This window comes from Typopeltis vanoorti, chromosome 23 (genome assembly GCF_054136105.1).
Source record: "Typopeltis vanoorti isolate ZY-2024b chromosome 23, IOZ_Tvanoo_1.0, whole genome shotgun sequence".
Taxonomy (NCBI): Eukaryota; Metazoa; Arthropoda; class Arachnida; order Uropygi; family Thelyphonidae; genus Typopeltis; species Typopeltis vanoorti.
In genome coordinates this window covers 54,818,289-54,835,184 of record NC_143571.1, presented here as the reverse complement: position 1 = coordinate 54,835,184, position 16,896 = coordinate 54,818,289, and the positions used below count along the sequence as shown (strand labels likewise).

Here is a 16,896-nt window from a genome sequence, read left to right as displayed (position 1 = left end):
AATATTGGGAATTTTTCATGTGCATACTTCCAAATGACTTCATTGTTTATTGATTTTAAATGTAAACTATTCTGAATGTTTATTATCTCACATTCTACTTCAGCTTAGTTTATGTCAAACAGCCCACTAATTTTATTTGAAATTTCTGTGATGTTCAAGTTTTCTTGAAATGGAATATTGATAAAAGATACAATCATTTCAGTTTTATTAAAATCTTTAAATCTTGAATTTATTTCTTCCTCAACTAATTCTATTTCATGAGTAAATTATTTTAAATCATAGCGAAGCATTTCTTGATTTTGTTCAAAAAATTGTAATAAATATGGGAGATGTCTAAATTCACAGTCATTTATATTTTTCTTTAATAAAAGTAAGTATTGTTGGAAAGTTTTTATTGAACTTGACATGTCAATTAAATTTTTATCTCTACCTTGTAACTCTAAATTTAAATTGCTTAATTTTGTACAGAAATCTACTAAAAATGATAAGTGTGACAACCACCTTTTATCACTCAGTTGTGGATAAATATCTCCTTTTTCATCAAGAAAATTTTTTATATTGTTAATTAATACAAGAAATCTTTCTAAAAATTGACTTCTGCTGAGCCAGCAAACATTATTGTACAACAGATGTTTCCTATCATCATCTGCCTGTAATTTAAATAAACGGCATTGCAGGGCTTTTCCTCGAGCAGAATTTACAATTTTAAATATAATATCCAAAATATCTTTTGTGTTTAATCTTTTACTACACAGTACTTGTTGGTGAATAATACGGTGGTACGTTCAAAAATTTGGATATTTGTCATCATTTTTACATAATGAAATGAAGCCTGATTTATTACCTATCATTGCAGGAGCACCATCAGTAGTAATAGACACAAGTTTAAAAAGTGGAAGTTTGTGGTGTTTCACAAATTCATCAAATGCCGAAAAAATGTCTTCTCCTCTAGTCCTTCCCAATAATGGTATAATTTTCAAAAGTTCTTCTTTACTTGAATAATCTTGAAATACCATGTGAATAAATACCATTAACTGAGCAATATCAGTGAAGTCGTTTGATTCATCAAATTGTAATGAAAACAACACACTGGTGAATGTCTGACATTGACCTGGCCTGGAAACTATTCTTCAACAATGGAACTCTTCCTTTCGGCAATTTGAAACCGTATCTGCGGCCTAGAAGTAGTCTCTCTCTCTCTAACAGTGTCTTGAACCGAGAAGCTCCTTTCTGGAAGCGGAAAACTCCTCCAAGCAACGTGGATCCGGGCAGTCTCTCTGATGGGAACTCTGGACCGGATGGCCTCCTTTCTGACAGCAATTCTGGCACTGAGACCCCTTCTGCTTGCTTCAGTCCCTTTTTATTAGGCCTCCTCTGAGACCTTGCATGAAGTTTGTCAACCCCCCCCCCCCAAAAAAAAAAGAATCGGTATGAGTCTTTCATCTTAAGTTTCGAGGTTCGGCATGCCTTTTGTTCTCCTCCACTTTCTTTTGATTGTAAGTTGCCTGTCATCGGAAAGTTGTGTGAACTCTTTCTGACTGACTTCAGAGATGCTTACACTTAGAGCCTGCAAGCCTTTCTCATACATACAAGTTTCAATAACAATCTTTCTAACGCCATGTACGGCTTCAGTGACAAAAATATTGCCTTTGTTTTTAACACTAACATATTCTTATTAAAACAGTATATACAGTTAGCTTCAAAAGAGTTATTTACAAAAACATCTAATACAAACCATACCAAGACAAGCAAAGTTTATTTTTTTACAATATTCACATGGGACTTAACCTAAGTAAAAAATCGATTTAATGTTCTTTGGAATATTTAAGCTACAATCGAGTTTTTACACTTTGCTTATAATCGTATTCACTCAGCTCACTGTTTGACTTCCACTGATCCAAATTAATTCATTTACCCGGACTTATATAAGAAAATTACTGATTTGACAATTTTAACGAAAAATAAATAAACAGTAGCAATACACTTAAAGCGAATTAAAAATAATATGAAATAATGATAAATAAAATATTATGTTTTCAGTTTTAATTAAATTTGTAATTAAGGAGGAATACACAAGAGATTGGTGTATTTCTCTTTAATTGCAAATTTCCTTAATTTTCAGTTTTTTAATTAAATGGAATTTTTTATTCTTATCAAAGTCCTGCTTAAGATCTATAAGGCTCTTAACCTGTCACATAAATCTCCAGGCATCAGCAGAGCAACTATATCATACTAGGTATTCAATTTCACTTTCTTTCCCCACTTCTTATTTATTAAAACACTTAAGGAATAGAACAACGTAGTTAAGGATATAAATTAAATTAAACTTTAATAAATATTTTCCGATATTTCGGCAACATCACGTTGCCATTTTCTAAAGGAACTTACAAAAAAGTTACGTGCACGTAGGCACTACAACACAGAAACTGGGAATGAAGAGATGAAGCTATTGTTCTCCTAACAGTCCTGATGATGCCCTCTAGTGGGCTAAGTAGGTATTCTTGGCCGTTGGGCTGAAGGTCTGCAGATGTAAGCCTCCCAAATTTGGGGCAGTCGCATACAACCAAATTTGTTGAGGTTTGGAGAATTTCTTAGGGCTGAGGCTGAAAATACGAGGCCGACAGATGAAAAAGTTCGAAAAATTAAAAAAGAACTCTACTGTCTTTCCAAAACCTGCTACCAACACGGTAATCAACCTTTCTTCAGTCACCCTGAAGCCTGAAGCACTCAACGCGCTGTCATGTGGACACAACTTTGCCATTGCTCCCAATAAAATACCTAGTGAGGATATTATGATCCAGATCGAGTGCGGAATCCGCCACCTTCCACATCAAGTCGCCAACAGTGTAAGACTGGATGTAGCCTGTATCCTTTCCAAAGCAAGACCACCAAAAACCAACATATCAAACAACGAATATAAAGCTCTACAGGAAATGAAGAATAATAAAGAATTCGTTATCATTGGCCTGTAGAAGTTACCAACAGATTAAAGCCATTTAACTCTATACCCCCCCCCCCATATTTACGGACTCCCAAAAATACACAAAGAAAATGTGCCATTGCTTCCCATAGTGGATGGCATTGATTCCTCCACATACAAATTAGCTAAACATTTGGCCAAAGAGCTCACACACTATACTGGCAACACACCATCACACATAAAAAACTCAGCCCATTTCAAAGCCAGCATAGAAAACCTTACACTCCAACATACTGACATAATGGTCAGCTTTGATGTGTCCTCTTTATTTACAAATGTCCCACTCAAGGAAACTTTAGAGCTAATCCAAGCTAAATTTTCTCCCAATATCTCAGCCTTATCTCAGTTCACAATGAACTCAGGCTATTTCTTTTGGCAGGGAAAATTCTACAAACAAATAGAGGGGACAGCCATGGGTTCACCACTCTCCCCACCCTTGCCTAATTTCTTTATGGAGACCTTTGAAGAAAGAGCCTTAGCCTCTGCTCCACAAAAACCAACCACATGGCTTTGCTACGTTGATGAATTGTTCGCTATTTGGCCACATGGCTCTGAAACACTTCTCTCCTTCTTAACACACTTAAACAACCAACACCCCAGAATCAAATTCACTCTGGAAAAAGAGGAAAACAACAGCCTCCCTTTCCTAGACACACTAGTCACCCGCCAGCCTAATGGATCCTTGGTTTTCTCAGTTTACAGAAAACCCACCCATACAGGCAGATACATTCACCAACAATCCCCCCCCCCACAACAATATGGAGTAGTGAAAGCACTATACAACAGGGCTAAACTAATCTGTTCAAACGACTTGGCCCTAAACACCGAACTAAATCACATCCTCAACACTTTCTCAGCCAATGGCTACCCCCCCCCAAAAAAATCCAAAAAAAATATTAGAACCTACAAACCACAGATTCCCCCCCCCCCCCTCAAAAAAAAAACAAGGATTACTCTAAATCCATCACCATTCCCTACATCCGAGGCACCTCGGAAAAATTACCAAAATCTTAAAAAAACATGACCTGACCTCCTGTTACAAACCTTACAGAAAATTGGCATCCCTTATCCGCTCCACTAAAGACCAACCACTTCCCCTAGACCTACCTGGTGCTTACCAGGTCCCTTGCAGTTGTAAACTGTCTTACTTTGGCCAAACAGGCAGGACAGCGAATATCAGAATTTCGGAACACAAGGACTACATCTGTTTTCACAAATACAGTTATTCTGGGCTTGCGGACCATGCTCTGGATACGTGCTACAGAATACGGTGGAAGAAAGCTACAGTGATACACCGTATCAAATACAAATTTGAAAGACTCTTTATGGAATCAGCCTCAGCCCTGAGAAATTCTCCAAACCTCAACAAATTTGGGAGACCTACATCTGCAGACCTTCAGCCCAATGGCCAAGAACACCTACTTAGCCCGCTAGAGGGCACCATCAGGACTGTTAGGAGAACAATAGCTTCATCTTTTCATTCCCAGTTTCTGTGTTGTAGTGCCTACATTGCACGTAACTTTTTTGTAAGTTCCTTTAGAAAATGGCAACGTGACGTTGCCGAAATATCGGAAAATATTTATTAAAGTTTAATTTAATTTATATTCCTAACTATGTTGTTCTATTCCTTAGGTGTTTTAATAATGCATAACCAACGTATAAGCCTGTCTACGAGAATTCCCCACTTCTTTTTTAGTGTTAATCATATTATTCTTTTCACTCATCTCTTAATGTTGTTGTACTCCTCTCTATTCTGAGAAGTTTTACTGCTTAATCATTTCTTATATGCTCTCTAGTTTTCTTTTATCTTCTCTTTCACTTGTTGACTTATCCCATGAAACACTTATCTCTTGCACTGTTGCCATTCTCTCTCTCTTGTATGGTTATCACAGTATTAGTTACTAATTTCAGATCCTTAGTTGGTTGAGTCGATGTAAACTTGTGTATATCTTGATGTCAATAATAGTCATTTACCACCTAGCATTTCTCTTCACACACCTGAATTGACTTGCACCTGTTGTCATTAACATGGTCTTCTCCATGACATCCCACCACACAGTGATTATCACTCCACCCAACTCGACCATATAAGTCGAGTTATCTACCAATAATAATTGATCATTTCCACTTGCTGATTTCAGTCATTTCTCTTAGATTTTCAAAATATTTGTCCTTTTCACTTTGAGCAAGGTGTCTTTGCATTGGACATTGTTGCTATGTGTCATCCAGTTGTTTCTGGCACTTGGTGATATAATGCATCCAGACTCTCTATTTCACTCAGTCTCTTGTCTTTTCTTTTAATATTTTGAAAATTTATTTATCACTAGGTTAGACTATAATAGATTTAGTTTAATCCTTTATCCCAGTGAGAGCAAACAAAGTTTGCGCCTGAAGATATTTTCAGAAGATATTTCCTGAAGATATTTTCAGGCGCAAACTTTGTTTGCTCTCACTGGGATAAAGGATTAAACTAAATCTATTATTTTCTTTTAATAGTTTTAAGTTCAAATTGGTAAGTTCCTTTAAGATGTTCATTGAACTCTTTTGTAGTCTTCCTCTCCTTCTCAATCTTCCCCCATATAACTGCCTTTCCAGCGATTCATCTGCTTGCATAATATGCCCAAAGTTCATTAACTTCTCTATAGCAGTCATTGCTTCTTGCCTTCAAGGAGCATTCTGTCTATATATTCTCTAAAATTTTCTTAATAGTCTCCTCCACATCCAAAATTCAAATGAATCAGTTTGCTTTCTGTCTTTCTTAATGAACCAGCTTCATTAAGAAAGATGTGCGTTGACATCTCTTACTAACATCTCCATCTTTTATCATTTTTGTCAGGTTTAAGCTTTTTTCCCATAGCTATTCTTCTTTTAATTTCGTCTTCACATTGACCATCATCTCATATTCTGGATCCCAGTAAATCATAACTTTCAACCACCTCTATTTTATCTTTCTCAATGTTATAAATTCATCCTAATTTCCAGCAGCCATCACTATTGTTGTATTAATGTTTAAATTAAGACCAGCTTAATTTAAACACAGAGCATATGTTACTATAATTAACAATTCCTCCCCTTCTAGTTTTATTCACTCCACTCCCGTATATCTTGCAGAGTCATCACTAAGATCCACTGATATTTCCTTTTTTTTTTTTTTTTTTTTTTTTTTTTTTTTTTTTTTTTTTTTTTTGAGATTCAGAGCAGTATTATTTTTAAATTGAGCTGATCTGTCACAGAACTCCCAGCTTGTTGGACCAGGATTTTATTTTAGAGTGACCTTCTCTTATGTATGTTGTCGACCAAGGCTAAAGAGTCATAAATAACCTATCTAGGGATTAAGCTAAAAAGAAAGACCTCTCATGCATAGCCATCAAATACTCTAATAGCATCAGGATTGGAAGAAAACAAAAGTTGATTGACATAGAGAGACCAAATAGTACAGATATAGGAGTCTGATTCAGAGTAAGCAGATCTATCTAGAGCATCGGTTCCCAACTGATGATATGCGTAACCCCTTGGGGTACATGCTGGGCCATTCGGGGGTACACAAAAAATAATCAGCAATGGCAAAAAAACAAGTAAAGTAAACCATTTTACATTAAGATAGGCACTGAACAAAAGTGTCAGTATTTAAAAACAGCTATTTTAAAAACAAGGGGTACAATTTATAGAAATGGGTTTAAAAGGAGTACGCAAGTGGAAAAAGGCTGGGAACTACTGATCTAGAGGACTGTGTGAGAGGCTAGCCTTTCTGTCCAGTTGATAGTCCTCTCTGGTCTTGTTGGTCTGCATGTCTTTATTCAGTATATCTGAACCACCTGAGATGTGTTTTTTAAAGTCACTGACTCCCCCCAGGAGTTGAGAACAAATATGAAACTTTTTTCATGCTACTTCAGACCTCCAGTGAATGAGACAGTGGTCTCACACCAAGCATTGCAATTCATTTCCTACCTAAAGGCATCAAACATTCATGCCCACAGCAGGATTCAAACCTGCAGCCTGTTGGTTGGAGATCATTTACACTAACTACTCAGCCAACCAAGCCAGAACATTTGTAGATATATTAAAATTATTTTATATTTTTTAAAGACAATAAAAGTATTTTTAATTTCATTATTATCATCACTTTTTGGTGTATATTCTAATGGGGGTGTACCAGATATTATGACATTTAACACAATACTTCATGACCAGTTTTCAAATGACTCTCCTCTTTCCCCAATTGCTCTATTATTTGTTTAGATTCCTGATTTGCTCTTACATTAATTGCATCAATCTGACTATATCTTGCTCTTCTTCTGGGTTTTTTCCAACCATAAGTGTCAAAATCATTTGCTCTATTATTGTCACATCTTTCATTTCTCATTCTGAGAGATGAGCGTGCCATACTGTTTTAGGCTAGCCAGATCTACTTTCTCATTCTTGAGTATTAAATATGTCGGGTTACTTTTCTGATAACCATATTTTTAACATAATTATGCTTCTGTTGCTATCTTTTTACTTATAATTTTCCTTAAACTCATATTTGTGGTGTCCATGCTTCGAATAGTTGTTTTATTTCTAACTCAATTCTTTGATCCATATGTTAAAATTTATTTCAACACTATCTTGTTCTGTTAGCTTTGTTTTTGTGGCTAGTTTTTATCTCTTTTTCTATGTACAGTATCATTATAGCAAAAACTCATAAGGATCCCCCCCCCCCCAAGGAATAGTTGATAGTTTGCTGTAATGAATTTCTTTGAGAATAGTACTTAGTATGTACCTATGGGATGTCTGAAATTTAATATGGATATCTTCACACACATAAACTTCACTGATCTTAAATAAACAGACCTTTAAAAAAGTATCCTTGTATAAAAAGATAAGTGTAAATTTTAGTGGTTATTAATCCATAAAGAATTTAATTCAGTTAAAGCTGAAAGGAGTTTTATCGATTTCCAGTTTATATAGAAATGGAGCACAGTAAAGTTTGTTTATTTAAGATTTTCAGTCTGATAAGTGATTTCTAACAGTTGGTTAGTTTTAGTCATTTCTTTAGATGTTTCATATAGAAGGCAAAGTTATTCTGAAGTGACAGATTGTCTGAATGAAGCAAAGATTTCTTTTTTAGTGTTACTGTAATTTTAGGATGCAAGAAGAATTTTATTGTCTTATGTTGCTGCCATATAGAGAGCAGTTTTTGTGTTAGTCTTTCTCTGTGTGAATTCAAGAAGAAATAAAAAGGAGACAAAACAGACTAAAATTCTGGAACTTACATTCAGAATTATGGAAGTTGCAGTATTAACATTTGATTTTGTATATATTTGTTTTTGTAAATTAAAGATTTTTATTTTTGTTATAAGATTCTTTGAAGACTTAGTCTCTTGATGGATTAATGAGTTACTTTATTAATGGATTAATTTGGTGATTAAGATGTTTATGTGATGTCCTGGGATATGAATCCATGTGCAAGCTAGATTTGGAGTTTAGTTTTAGTATTTTCTTTTTTGTTTTGAAATTAAGAATTTAAATCACTTTTAGTGTTAGGGAATAAGTCAAAATATACCCCCTCCCTCCCTACACACACATACACACATGCCTATGGCAATTTGATTAATGCTTTTCAGTAGTTTGCTTTAGTTAGCAAGTCTGTTTTACTGGTGTTTGCTATAATCACCTGTAAAAATAATTCATCTGGCTTCTCAACATACTAGCCTTGCTTAGTCTGTTATCTGTTTCCATGTTTAATGCTTTCTTCACTAAAATTATGCTTCAGTCGCTCAGGTCTTGAAATCCATATTCATCTTAATCTATTCATTCTGTAGGTCCATGAGTGATAATGCAGCTGATGTCCATTTGCTTGCCTATTTTCATGTTTTTTTTTTTATTTTATTTTTATTTTTTTATTAATACCAGATTTCTTACAGCAGTTGCTTAATTTGGATAAGGTTCTTGAAGACCTTTATCAGATTAATTTGAGGGCATCATTATCTACATATAGATAAGGAAACTATATCAGGTTTAATATTTTCTTAATAATGCCCATACAGATTATAAGTGTGAAGATAATGTGCATTCCTCCCTTACATATCATTTAACACTAAACCATCATCTTGTAGTGTATGTCCTTTAGTTCTAGCTGCTAGTGCTTGTCTCTGTATAATGTTCCATTTACGTCCTATAGATTTAGTCTTTTGAACATTTTTCTCCTTGATATCTCTATGCTTTTTACAGAAGCTTAAACAGAGATAATTATTATATTCTTATGATTTCTTCTCTTATATAAGTAAGGTAAAAATATGGTCTTGAAATCCATATTTGTCTTAAATCCACTTGTTCTTAATCAGTTTCCCATTCGGCTTTTCATAGCCTTTTCTCAGTATGCACGCATAAATCTTTCCTGAAATACTCTATAAGCAAATTCCTCTGTAACATTTTATGTAAATTGGTATGATGAGAGTTCTTCTCCAAATATTTGATTGACCAAGCCTTTTGCATTACGCAGGTAGCCACTGAAAAACTTGAATACGGCCATATTTCAGTACTTTAGTTTATAGCTATCTCAGCTGCTTTTTCACATTTCAGGTTTCTAGTGCTTTTTTCTAACTTAAGTTGCGTGTGCATGCGTGCATGCACACACCCCTGATTGCATTCTGTTTGGATATTTTCTACTGTGCTATCATTTGTTAGTACTGTTAATAATTTTTTTAAATTTTGTCACCTCTTATGAATTTTGATTCCTTTTGCAGTGCTCTTTCTCCATTTCTATGTTTTTCTAAGTAGCTTCGAAAACATTTTCTCACAGTTTTGATTATAACTATATGCAATAGATTCAGATAAGTTGATTGAATTTTAACAGTATAGATGCAAATACAGATTGATAAGAAAATAACTATTTATTGACTTAATTGCTAATATTTCACTGGTATTCTATCCAGCATCTTCAGAGCACAGTAGCGAGACAACCACAATCCTTAGTGGCTCAGTAGAAATTCTGAGGCCACAGATCGCAGTCAGTTCATATATCTCTTTCTGTGCCTTGTCAATTTCTACGAGCACCAGTGGCATTGGTCGTTTATCTGACCTGAGCATCCTGCTCACTTTTACTGGTGTTAGGTCCCAACTCATAAGGTCAGCAGTGATTTCTTCAGAGGTTACCCCACGAAGTACTACTTTGAGATTCTTTTCACTGGGTAAAGCAAAAGTGTGATAAGGAAGACTTTGTTTATCCATTAGTTTTGTCAATTGTCTGTAGTCAGTGACTGAGGCTGGCTGGATTTTGACTCCTTCATCTTGATTTTTAGCTCAGGAATATGCGATTTTATGTTCCCTAAGGGCTGATATGACAGTGGTCCATTTGTCCTTGTCCCTTAGTATAACAGGTGGAACCTTTTCGGTGTTCCTCAGGACATCTGGTGTTGGCGAGTCTTCATCCATCTGGTCCTCTATAGTTCTTCTTTTGTTAGAATGCTCTCCCTGAGAGTTGTTTTGACAGGGGAATTTTAGTGACAGAGCAGCAATGAGTTCTTCTTGTGATATCTCATTCTCAATCTCCATCCTGATCATTAGAGTGAATGTACTGTTTTATAAAACCTGGCCAGTCAGATTCAAGCTTGCCTATTATGAGTTTCAGTACCTCTAGGGACTGCTCCTTATTAAGGATCTGGATCTGCTCTTTGATGTTTTCCATATCAAAGTGGCGATTTCCTGCCAGAAGAAATTGTTTGACAGCAGTATAAATAATCCCGCAGGGCTAGGGGCCTGCCAGCAAAGTATCCTTTAGACCTAGATGGACTACTAGCAGTATATAATCCCACAGGGCTTGAAGCCTGCCAGCAAAAGTCTTGTGGCGACCTACTATATGGGGAAAGGAGTATCAGTATCTCACTTGGCTACAGATTGGAACCTATCTCCCTAAAAAACCTTAAATCCACCACTGGTCCTCATTGCAGGTGTGGCCTGCTGGCTATTTGACCTCTTGCATGTATCCTGCAGAGGGGGGAGATAGTAGAAATCAAACTGTGTCAGCGCCAGTGCAGTGTGAGATTGCTGAGAAACTTTGTATGCAATGTAATCAGGCTCAGTCTAAAATAATGCGTCCGTTCTCATCAAAAGCCAAAAGCAGAAAACACACTAATCTAAATTTTTTGGAATTTCAATCATTCATTTATAGTTTTCTTGCAAAGATGTAGTTGTGGTGTTTAAGAAATCATGTTAGAGATTTAATGTAATATTTACAACACTAAGAAAGGATTTCTAATTAAAAACTAATTTTAATGCTTCCAATATTTCATCTCAGTTACTGCGACATCTTCATAGATTACAAATAATTTTGAAACACACACACACAAAGACAACACAATACTAAATGAAACACATGGGTGACTCTAAAGTCCTATCTAAGTAGCAGTGCGTCTTCTATGGGCATTTGTAGGCGGCCTAGGATGTAAAGTGGGTTCTCTGACAATTATTGCTTCCCAAAAAGAAGGGGCTGAGTCTAAAAATTTTACATGGAAAATTTTGAAAAGTGAGCCATAGAATAACCCCTCTCCAACTTTCTGTCTGGCTAAGATAGAAAGATAGAGTACTGCTAACACCACATGAGGCTGGGTAGTTGAAAAGTTCCTGTTCCTCCATGCATGTAGACAGGATTTGAACCCAGAGCTTTCTGCTCAGAATACATCATAGTTATCAAACCGTGTGTGTGTGTGTGTCTGTGTCTGTCTGTCTGTCTGTGTGTATTTATGTATTATATTATTTTTTTTTTTTTAGGATCGTAACACTAATCACCAATACCATGAACTAATTGATGCAGCAAAATTAAGTTATATTCAACGAAGCGAGAATTCAATTTTTTTTGAAGTAGATGGTCCCTATCTTGCAATGGTTCTTCCTGCTTCTAAAGAGGAGGGGAAAAAATTAAAGAAAAGGTTAGGTCCTATTTTTGTTCGTAACAGTATTATTAGTATATTTTCACTTGAAGTCAGATTAAAATACTCTTAAATTCACGAATAATATATAGAGAGGAGGGGAGAAAATGAAAGAAAAGGTTGGGTTCTATTTTATTCTGCAGAACTTTTTTTTTTTTTTTTTTTTTTTTTGCCGATAGAAATTTATTGATATTTCTTTCCGCAGAATTGCAAGTTGTAGTGGTTTGGCAATACCTCTTGCAGCAGGTTATTCCATAGGATAGAGGTAAATAGAATAAATGAGGAAGAAGAAAAACAAGTTTGGTGTGTTTGTTTGCAGTTGCATAGCAAATGCTGGACGTTATCAAGAATTTTTAGAGAAGTTTTAGGTTCTCCACCCCAAACATGTGAGCAGTATTCTAAGTGTGGGCAGATTTGAGATTTGTATATATATTGTATATAGTATGGAATTTGTATATTAAGAGTTAGTTGGTTGCAAAATAGCATCTTGAATGGAAGGCAATGCCTAGTTTTTCGGATGCTGAGGAAGCTATTGATGTGATATTTTTGTGCCAGGAAAGACTGGAGGTGAATCCAAGCAAAGAGAGATCTGATCCTGTCTGGTGATTCGTGTATTACTGAGGATAAGGGAATACATAGGGATATGCCAAATATTCGGTTTTGCTTTGATATTCAACCAAATCCATAGAAAGATACAGTATTTGGCTGTTTTTATAGTGAGAATAGTTTTATAGTTAAAACAAGAGCTTCTGACTATAAAAACTTTAATGGAATTAAATGGAGTTACAGCCCTCATCAAATCCAGGAGATAATTGACCCCTATGTTTCAGCACCTAAGGATTATTCAACAGACTACAAGATTCTAATTCCTTATATTTCTGGTATCTCTGAACCTGTTGGTAGAAGAATTTTGAAGAAGTATCACTCTATTACCACATGTTTTCCTATCAATAAAATTTCTGATCTGTTACCATCTACAAAAGACAAACTGTTACCTCTGTCATTAGCTGATGTTTACTATACCAGATTTCTTGTCAATATAATTTGACATACTTTGGACGGACAAGCTGTTCTGTAGGAAAGAGAATTAATGAACAAGATTGAATATGTGAAACCTCAAAAGTCTGGTCTGGCAAGCATAGTATCTGGTGGGATAAAGCTCATTTTCTCCATAGAAGCAGTTTTAAATATGAGTGCCTTTTCAAAGAAAGTTGTGAAGCCCTTTTATATCATCTTAACCCGAATTGGAATGATTATCTTTCTCTCCTCAACGTTTCGGAGATTCTCATTTTGTGTAAATATCAAAAATAGTTTCATTATTATTTATTAATTTATTGATACCATTTCTAATTGATATACTGATTATTGTATGTACCTTATATTCCTGTTCTTTGATTTTCTTGTTTCTACACACAGATAATGTACTGTTATTTTCAGTATGAAATATTATTATTATTATATGGGCACCTCCATGGAGGCCAAACACTCATTGTGGGAGACCTAATCTATCCACACAATCTATCATACCTCCCCTTGAACCCATTAACACTCACAACTGAACTCTGGCAACCAATTCCACTCATTCACAACTCTCCAAGCAAAAAATCTAGTCCTCACACTCTTACTAACCACACCTTTTCAACTTCCAGGAATGACCCCTTGTGTTCTGATCCCTCTAGCCAAGTGCTGAAACATTTCCCCTGCATCTATCCTATAAAACCCTTTAAGTGACTTAAATGTTTCTATCATATCCCCTCTTTTTCTCCTATCAGCCAACTTCTGCAATTCACACACCTTCAATCTTTCCTCATAGGGAACATTCCACAGGCCACTCGCCATTTTTGTCACTTGCCTCTGAATCCTCTCCATTGTTTCCTCATCCCCAAGAAACCCAGGAGACTGGACTTGAGCACAGTAATCAAGATGTGGGCGTATCAAGGCCTTATAAAGAGGAATAACAACTTCCTTATCTCTACTTGTTAATGTGTTCTTCAATAGCCAAGTAATCTTATGAGCTTAGCAATATGTCCTCTAAACTTTAACTCTCTGTGTATCCCTAAATCTCTAGCCTCATCTGTTTCCTGGAGTACGGTGCCATCTATGTGATACGTGGCTTGTAATCTATTTATATCAAAATGCATATCTTTACATTTCTCGACATTAAACTGACACCCATTAAACTTTTGCCCATACTGACAGCTTGTTTAAATCATCTTGTAAGATTTTCATCTTCAGTACATTATGTACAAATTAAACAACAATGGTTCCTGCACTGAACCTTGTGGCATACACCAGTAGTCACTTGTTTTTCCATTAATTCTGCCCCTCCATATACTACTTTTTGATATCTGTTCAGCAGCCACCTTCTTATCCACTTAACCAGTGTCATATCCATCTCCATTTGTTTTAAATTGCGTGAAAGAGTTCCTTGTGGTATTTAAATGTCAAATGTGGTATATATCAAATGCTTTTGCAAAATCCAGCAAAATTATCATGTAGCCATTTCCTTTATCCAACCCAGCTGTTACTCTGTTATAAAAAGTTAGTAAAATACTAAGGCATGATGACCCTTCACAAAACCATGTTGACCCTCATTTTACCACCACGCCTGAGATACTGATTGGTCTATAATTTGCTACTGCAGTCTAATATTTGCACAAAATAACAGTACAAAATATTTGTACTGTTATTTTCATTATATCTGTAGGTCTATCTCATTAAAGTTAATTACTGTGGTTATTGTGTAATTTGTTGTTTTATTTGTTACTAAAATAAAATCACAGACAACACTGAATAATATATCTATGCAAATGCAAAAAGTTTTGTTATGTGAAATCTCATTGCATTTTAACTGATCTTTATGAAATCCATAATGATTCTTTATATTTAACAATTTAAAATCAAAGTTTTGTTGATATTTTAAATGTTTCTTGTAAAATTGAACTGTTTTATTTAAGGAACATAAAATTTTTTTTTTGCATTATCACGTAGTTCAGTTATTATGTGGTATTATCACATATATATTTTTTTAATCTTATATAAAATTAATTTTTAATGAATGTATTCTTTGTCCAAAACATCCTTTTGTAAGATTTAATTTAGATTGTTTATAATTTAATTCAGTATGCTTTGACTGAAAAGCAAACTGAATATTCGGTATTTGTTTATTCAGTGAAATAATTCTGCTTTGGTGCATCCCTAATAATATGTCTTGATGTTATTGGTAACATTAGACCTATGATGTGGATACTTTAACAGCTTTACTTAGAAACAGCATTAAAAATTCATTTTTGTTGAATTTTCAACAGTGACATTATTAGTGGCCCTGTGGATGTTTTTCCTTTTCTGAATGGAAAATTATACATCTTTGTAAATGCTGCCTTTACATATAGTAAAGCAGTTTTCTTTGTTTTCATCAGCTGAGAATATTAAATAAATTAATTCATATCTAATTTTAGTTTAATGTGATTGTCTCAATGACTGTTACATGTAACAGCCACTGAGCTTGACACCTTCAGGGAGTCCTAAGACTCATTGAGGGAGGGTACATACTCTATAACTCTCCGTCTCCACAAACCGCCTCATCTACACCAATGTTATCTACTGTCCACCATCACCACTGTTATTTTCACAGACAATCACAAACATCCATGTTTACAGTGGGATTTGAACCCGCAGCCTTTTGGCTGGAGAGCGAATATGCTAACCACTCGACCAACCAGGCCAGCAAAACACCCATAAATACCCATTTACATAGTTTGTGTCTGTCAGTTGCATGTATTTGCTAGCAGGTTTGTCTGTTTTGCAGGGGAGGGGGGGGGGGAGAAACCATGCATTTTTAGGATGGAGGAAATCCTATCTTCTTTTGTCTAACTTTACTTTCAGTTGGAAACATCTTATACCAAATTGAAACCCAAGCTTTACTAATTGTTTTTTATTATTTGTATTTACTATTTACAGAACAAAGTAAGCAAGATTTATCTATAAACTATACTGATAGAGGCTTGCACTATTAATTACTGTAGTATATTAATTTCATAATAGATTAGTTAATTCTCACCATAGTAAACTCACTCACATAAATTTCTGAAAAGTTTCAAGCAAAATTATAGGTATACTAAAAGAAATTGAATATAACAAACCATAGCAAACTATTTGTATGGTCTACATGAGCCATAAAAATTATTATTATTAATTGGATGCAAAGGTTAGCTAGACTTTTCTGTTGGTGATAAAGCCCAAACCTGAGCACTGCATGGCTGTTTTTCTTACTATAATTATTGGAGCAAGTTTTAATCAAGAATATTTTTTAGATTATTTAAAAAAACAATTTTTTTTCATTTTCATAATTTGTATAAATTTAATTTTCTTTTAAGAAATGATAAAGATTGATTAAAAATTAGAAAATCAAAATCGGAGTAATTCTTCATATTCTAAAGTTTTTTTAATCCAAATTTTTGACACTTCTACCTTTAACTAGTGATAATTTTTGCCCTAGTTGTCCATGTGGATGTCTTCTGTATTCTTGTGTCTTCTCTGTTTATAACCAAACACTGTTTGTTATAGGCCTGAAGTGGCTTGAAAAACTGCAGTTGTTGGTTTCTAGACTCAAAATATTGGACTAAATGATTGCGAGGTTTTGATCTTGAATTATGTGATACATGTGACACACACACAAAATAAAAATTATTATACTGTATATAAGACTATTGAGACATAAGTTTTATAAATTGAAGTATTTATGTGTTTATTGTAAAGCTTCTTGTGGTTGGTGGGGGATGTGAAGAAATGCATGTTTGTGTTGTAAACTTTGCTAAAGAATCATTTAAAATTCTACAATGGAAGAAAAATATGTCTATAAATAGTAACTTAATTAGTAACGTGTATTGTAGCTATTAGGAACTTTCATTTTATAATTACTTTGCAAGATTCTAATAGAAAAATATCATAATCTCAAATGTATTAAATTCTGTGCATGAATACTTTTTAATAGTTCCACTTTTACTTATC

At 34.6% G+C, this 16,896-nt stretch overlaps 1 protein-coding gene across 1 annotated transcript in view; it reads left to right on the top strand.

The window, feature by feature from the left end:
• The window catches only part of PolE1 (DNA polymerase epsilon catalytic subunit 1), a 415,552-nt gene that overhangs the window by 157,890 nt on the left and 240,766 nt on the right, over positions 1 to 16,896 (top strand). Inside the window, exon 24 of the mRNA XM_090412775.1 lies at positions 11,729 to 11,886. Within this exon, the coding sequence (XP_090268901.1) occupies positions 11,729 to 11,886 (158 nt within the window). The remainder of the gene's footprint in view (positions 1 to 11,728; positions 11,887 to 16,896) is intronic.